At 37.9% G+C, this 7,463-nt stretch overlaps 1 protein-coding gene across 1 annotated transcript; it reads left to right on the top strand.

Annotated features, from left to right (window-relative positions):
• The first annotated feature begins 1,066 nt into the window (after positions 1 to 1,066).
• Positions 1,067 to 4,138, top strand: LOC109470490 (NXPE family member 2-like). The gene is given in 4 exon segments (XM_019769451.1): positions 1,067 to 1,556; positions 1,559 to 1,820; positions 2,095 to 2,153; positions 2,351 to 4,138. Coding segments are annotated over 4 exon segments (1,290 nt in total). The 5' UTR covers positions 1,067 to 1,249; the 3' UTR covers positions 3,013 to 4,138.
• The last annotated feature ends 3,325 nt before the right edge of the window (positions 4,139 to 7,463 follow it).

Below are 7,463 nucleotides of genomic sequence, written 5' to 3'. Positions count from 1 at the left end.
AAAATTGCATTGCGGTTTGCTGCCCCTCCTACCAACCGCGAACGTTCATCACATGCAGTTTACGCAGGAAATGTGGACAATATGCCGTTTCAGTAAATAACCTGACATCTAAAATTGTTCATTTATGAAGTGCAAAAGCGTGAAACATAGGCCGTAAGCCATGGAGGTCGTTGACCTTTGTTGGGACGCCCCCCTCCCCACAAAAGTGCCAATTCATGTCACTACAGCACACATGTAGCTTACCACACGATTAGACGGTCAACCTAGAGTGTAATTTGAGTTTCTGTGAATATTTCAACAATTTTAGATGTCAGGTTATTTACTGAAACGGCATATTGTCCATATTTCCTGCGTAAACTGCACATATTGTGATGAACGTTCGCGGTTGGTAGGAGGGCAGCAAACCGCAATGCAATTTTTCCCCAACATTGGCAATGAACCCTCGCTTTAGATTACGGGCTTTTTTAATACAAAGGAGTAATTTACATTCAGCGAGGAAGTGATTTACCATATATCGCTACGGAAATGTTGACGGAAGTCTGAACAATATGTCCTAGCACCCCCGAAAATAGTATGGTCCTGTGTCTACATTAACATAATCTATGCCAGGATGTAATAATCACTATTTGATACTCCTAATTAATAAACGTGTGGAACATTGCATGCAAAACAAACAAAATTTTCTCAAAGTGTAAAGTATATTATGTTTTAATAGGTTTAAAATAAATTTAGTTGCCTAGAATGGTAAATAGAAATATACCGCCATAATAAAAATGGGAGCATCCACATTAAAGCAAAATGAATGTCGCTTCGCCAGCCACCAAAAAACTTCGCGAAGTACACACAGAAAAAAACAAGTGCCCATAGAAAATACAAAGTGCCCATAGAAAATACAAAGTGCCCATAGAAAATACAAAGTGCCCATAGAAAATACAAAGTGCCCATAGAAAATACAAAGTGCCCATAGAAAATACAAAGTGCCCATAGAAAATACAAAGTGGAATAAAAATGCTAAGTGTACCTATGGGCCTTCGTAAAGTAGTAATTGATACTGTCAAAATGCATTTGTCGATTATAACAGAAGTTTTACTTTACCTAACTTCATAACTTCTTTTGTTTTGCAGTTAACAAAATATCCTTTAAAAAAAACAATATACAAATTGGAAAATCCAGCTATGTCAGCATTCAGCAGAAAAACATTCTGCAATGGTGTTATTCAAATGGTTCTCTCAACTTCGATAAGATCACAATGGGAAAACACTCTGTCGCCTTTGTGATGAATCCTCAACCGGTGTATCACGTTGGAGACACGCTCTTCATCAAGATTGTAGCCAGAGATGCAAAACACAGGCCTAAGTTTTACGGAGGGGATTTTTTTCGGGCCAAGCTGTTCAGCAGAGTCCCTGTAAATGCTAGCACTGCTGGACGGATCACAGACTACGAGAATGGGACTTATGTCGCAAGATTCTTTCTTAGTTGGCCAGGAAGTCTCTCCGTTTCAGTCCAAATCATCCATCCAAGTGAGGCTGTGCAGGTTTTCAAAAGGTCCAAAACAGTAGCAGGCGGATCGTGGTTTGCGGCTTTTCTCATGAAAGCAGGAACGTGACTGAGTGGATGCCTTGCTAAAACAATGCCAACAAAAGCATTAATCCACGTGACGTGTGCGACTTTTCTAAGCCATTCATCAATGTAACTTTCTACTGCCAACGTCCAGAACTGAGTCGCTGTGACAGTATTGCGGATTGCCAACGAGACCGGGATAAGATAGTGTCGCTGCATAACATGTTAACTAATGTTGACGAACGGAATATGCTTCTAAGGTAATGTTAATGATGGGTGATAAAATTTGAGGGCATAAATATATGGATTTATTGTTACTAAAACATATTCCCTAATATGTTACACTATGTGTATATTTATTAATTTCAATGATCAGTGCCAGAAGTAATAACTTAATGTAAAAAAGTAAATATAATGCAAAGACGAAGATACTGATGATAAGATTAAATTATTTGCATAAACATTATTATTCTTATCATCTATGGGTTTGTTTTTCAGCAAGGTATCTAAATAATTCTTTTTCCCGTCTTGTAGAGAACTCGATATTGAGGATCTGTTGTCGAGCATCGAAGGAATCCAAGTCAGGGGCAGACGTAAGTATTTATACTTTTAATGACGTTATCTCCTTTTTCCCCAATGAATGATTCGTTATTATTTTTTTTAATATACAATCATTAAATATGTCTGGTTGGCACTAATTTAACGTCCACTAATTTTTCTTCCTTTTTATCTAAATAAAAATCGTCAAACTCATAGTATTTTTACAGGAAACCATGTGTTGTTTTTCCAGGTATTTTCAACAGAATTGGAGAAAAACCACAGCAACTCTGCGCTCCAGGACTGCCAGAAACATCGTCTGAAGGGTACTGGTTTAACGGAACGTGGTATTCACTTAAATGTCAATCACGAAAGTTTCCCTCAGTTCGATCTGTGTTCGGATGCCTGCGGAATAAATCAGTGCTCTTTTTTGGTGATTCAACGATTGCACAATGGTGGACATTTCTAAAGAATCTTCCTGAATTACCACATACCGGCTCAGTTAAATATCACGCAGCTGCAGTATACGGCGAATATAATACAACATTAGAATGTACATTTCACCATTTTCCAAGAAACGCAGTTAATCACAAACAAAAATTTCTATTTAAGACTTTTCACTATTTAGCAGAAGAAATAGACCGAATTAAGGGAGGGCCTAATGTTGTGCTAGTTTTAGGGCTATGGGGTCACTATACTGCGGAGCCAATTGAAACATTTCGTTCACGACTTTACGGAATTCGCTTCGCCATAGAGCGACTTCATAGTCGTTATCCAGACACAAAGGTCATTTGGCGAACAAGTAACACCCGCGAACATCATCGGTTGTTCCATTACATAGAAAACAGTGATTGGTATGCTTATCAGTTGTTGCTGGAAGCCAAATTTTTAAAGGTCTTAATATCGCAATCATAGATGTCTGGAAATGACGTCCTGTATGTGGCATGATCCTATTATGCATGTACCCGAGGACGCTGTAAGAAACATGGTAGATTTGCTATTGTCATACATCTGTCCCTTGTAATCAAGACAGGGCGAAGTACCCAAAATGCGGGTTGAAATTCCTACATCTACGAATTAGTTACATCAGGTAACATTTGCATGGAGACAGTTGATGATGCTAAACCATCATATCTAGGTTTTGGTAGCGTTCGATTATATGACAATTATGCAAATTTGATTTACTCTGTATGGTTAACAAGTTAAATTCCGTAAATCCGCTATGTTACATGATAGGGATATTAGGAACGGTGTCAGATACTGAGTATGTAAAAGGAGGCATAAACAGCATAAATAATAAGAAAATATAATAACCCCATGGCAGTAATTTTTGGGATTTTGTCATTACGTGCAACGTTTGGAAGTTGTAAAGGTGAATATGATTATGCATATCTTATTTTCGAGAGCTTTTGTATATGGTGAGCCACAAGTGGAACTTTCTGGTATTATCATTATAACTGTTACAGGTTTTTCTGACCTCCTCCCATCTGTGATTTCTAAACAATCTAAGCTACTTTGTACATACTGTATGTAATGTAATTTGGTGCAATGTGCTCGCTTGTAAGTTAAAGACTGACACGAGGGGAATTTTTATATTGATAAATGTTACAATTGTTGTGTTCCTATATAACGTAACACTTTGTACAACAATCTCCTAGCTTTACTCGTGTTTCCATACTCACGATACAGTAACGTGTATAGTAAGGAAAACCAATACTGGTCATGCAAACTACTCAACCATATAATTTTACTCCTCGAAAATTCATTAAAATATTGACGTACCTGCTTGCTGCACACTGCCAAAAATTTGCTTAGATCATGGAACTAGTGGCCTTGTGCTGTAACTCCATACCTAAATGTTCAAAAATTATGTAACGTTTTCTGAAAGGGCACTAATCACTGCAATTATCTTTCTCCGTTATTGTTAATGTTACATGTAGAAAACAAAGTTGAGCTTTTAAGGATGGGTCATTCTTTGCACGGCCAGTACCAAGCACTGCAGCAAAAGAAAAAAAAAAAGTCACCTTCCAAATTTATCAGCACAGATTAATAGAGTTACTTATCATGAAAGTTCATCTGTGTTGGTAGTAATCATAGTAAAACGTTAAACTTTATTCCAACACACTATTTACAGGGATCAAATTTTCAGCGACTACTGTCGCCTTCATCAGGATAATTAATGACCAATCACTTCACAACGTGATCTTGCGAGAGTTACGGTTTACAAACACGTGACTTCACTCACACGAGACTTTACTGATACGTGACGTAAGCAATTGACCAAAAACTCCCTGGCACTTTTGATCAATTGCTTACGTCACGTATCAGTAAAGTCTCGTGTGAGTGAAGTCACGTGTTTGTAAACCGTAACTCTCGCGAGATCACGTTGTGAAGTGATTGGTCATTAATTATCATGATGAAGGCGACAGTAGTCGCTGAAAATTTGATCCCTATAAATAGTGTGTTGGAATAAAGTTTAACGTTTTACTATAATAGAGTTACTTCTTTACTTTACAATGCATAAACTAGAAAATCTGTGTGAAAGTACTTGCAGATCTTTAACAACAAGGAACACAAAACAAGGAAGTTTTGCAAGACCAGTGCTTTGTTCCTTTGTTACTGGTCAACTGCATAATTTGTGCTCATTGTTAAGCTAAACAATGGTGGCAAAGCTTGTCAATCTTGTGCCTTTCATCATCACGAGTGAATAAAAACAATCCTACAAACTCAGGAAAAGCCTTGCTGATTGTTTATCCTATGGTTCCTATCTATCATATATACAACCAAGGGCATTAAACAAATAATATCCTTGATACAACAGACTCACCTCAATTTCTGTATGGTACACCGTCCGCCATCTTGGATGGGATGTTTCAAATGGCACGAGTATGAGCCACCTCAATATACTCTCGAAGCATAGGTTTGGGCTTCGGGTGTATTTTTGGCGTGTTTTTATTATTTGCACAGGAATTCGAAAAAAAATTGCTTGGTTGAAAAAAATCCAGCAGAAAAAAGAAACCCCGATTAAAAAAAAAAAAACTAAAAACACGTCAAAATACACCCAAAACACAAATCTCTGCTTGGATGCAAAGTAGCAGGAGGGGTAGTTTGGCATGGTGGGAGGAGTACCTACGGCAATTATCGCCTTGTCTGTTGCATATTTACAACCTTCTACTACAACCTTAGCTCATTTTAATGCCATTATAATATTTAAATTAAATTTTTCTTTGGGAAAAGTCAGCGCGTCTTAGGTACACAGAGAATGGAAACTTTTGAAGGCTAAAATCAAGTACAAAAGATGGTAGGTTATATACACACTGGTGACCTGTCCTCACGTCATATTATGGCATCACGTGATTGTGTGTGTAGTAGTTTCGCGATGTAAGGCTTGTTTCTATATTCAAATATTTTATTCATCATAATCCATCTATGTGGGTTTCACAGGATAATATCTTTATTACATCTCATTGATAAAGTGCAAAGATATTCAATCGTTCCCTATATGTAACACATTGGACATCAGAGGTGGTCTACATTGAGGACAATTTCCACCATTCAATAATGCGAATTCTATATTCACTGATAAAGTTTAGAATGCCATTGATTGCCAATCTATCAAACAGAAAGTGACATTACATCGGCATAAATGCACTTACATACCATTATACATATGATTTGATCTATTATACATTGTACATATGTAGCAACGCCTCCTGTTTGGGAAATTACAGAATATTCTTTAAAGTTGTCACACCATTTTTAACTGCTTAGATTGTACGCATGTAACCATTTACATTTACATGGTAAGATATTTAATCAAGATATCTACACTATTACAGTATAACAATAAAGTGAATGACACTTATCCAAGTTACATAAAGTTGAATTTGGATAGAGCGAATTTGGATCATCGCATATAATTTTCAGCAGAGGCGCAGCCAGAGAGGGTCTGCATCGAGTGCAGAGGTCGAGGAGACAGGCAGTCCTGTGTCTCCGTCTGAGCGAGAGTGTTTATGTTGTGAGGGCTAGCCTTTATAATAGCCTCCGGCTAGTTGGGCCATCCTGGCTGTATACTTATGTCTTATACAGTCTAATAAATCAAATCAAACCCACCATGAGGTCCATATTTATATTTCAGTCCATACCATGGTATGGATGAAATATATTGTGTTCTCTCGTGTTTCTTCTCCTCCTTCTTCTCCTCCTCCTGCCACACAGTCAAAGGGATTCAACTCCGCCATCATTCAGCCAAATGACTTGAAATTTGGCATGGAGGTAGAGTGAGCCAATACCCCAAGGAGTTTTTTTCATTTTTTTGATACATGCCTTTGAAACATTTTTAAGAAGGTTTTTGGGGGCATTTTTCGCCAAAAAATGGATTTTTGGATCCTGAGCCCTGGTTTTACAACCAAATGATCTGAAATTCGGTATAAGGGTACCTTGAACATGTGTCTACAGAATAGCAGTCACGTATTTGGCATACACCACTTCCAAATGACTCATTTGGGGGACTTTGATGGCTATTTTCAGCAAAAAAAGGGCCAAAAGTGCTATACCCGTTCCATGTTCTATCTAAAGAATGGCCTGTTCCATCTGCCGTTGGCCATGGAACACGTGTTCCATTGCGGGTACCTGAGGTCACATTGCACGTAAGTCGTGCGGAATGACCCACACATTCAATTTTGTGTGCCTAAGACCTTCAAAATGTATCAAATCTCATCATTGTTAGTAGTTGCATACCTGTAATAAGACTAGTAAAGCTTTCGAGATTCAAAGTGCTTGTTCTTGGATCTTTTGTTCTCAATTACATAGCTACTATATAATTCATTTATTTGAGAATCTTTGCCAGTTTTACACTGGGGTAAGTTTGGAATAGTCCACTTTTGCGTGGGAGGGGGGTAGACTGAAATATGCTGTATTTGCTCCCAAGCAAATGTCGGCCTCTCTAGTTGACCTTGACTTTTGTCTTCCTAAGACCTACCAGCAAACCAAATATCATCACAATCATAAAGGCCTTATAAAGTTATATTGACTACAAATGTGCGGAAACACAAACACAAACACACATACAGATACAGACACACACAGACACGCCCAAAAAATACCTCCATTTTTCATGGAGGTAATTTGCAACAGATTCACTGAACAGCCTTTTCCGAGCTGACAAATTCCGTACTACGTAAATGGCACAATCGTGATCGCCACCAAAATGTCATTGAGTCAAAGGTGTTGAGTAAAATCTTTAAAATATGTCCATAAACCTTCAAATTAATTCAAGCCTCTCAACACAAGCAGACACAGCCGCTCCTTCAAACACCACTGCAACTGACCACGCTTCATTGGTCGGCGTCATGTACATGTGTCTA

Source organism: Branchiostoma belcheri, unplaced genomic scaffold (genome assembly GCF_001625305.1).
Source record: "Branchiostoma belcheri isolate BF01 breed outbred unplaced genomic scaffold, Haploidv18h27 scaffold227, whole genome shotgun sequence".
Classification (NCBI taxonomy): Eukaryota; Metazoa; Chordata; class Leptocardii; order Amphioxiformes; family Branchiostomatidae; genus Branchiostoma; species Branchiostoma belcheri.
The sequence above is the reverse complement of the archived record's forward strand: the minus strand, read 5'-3'. Positions and strand labels throughout refer to the sequence as shown.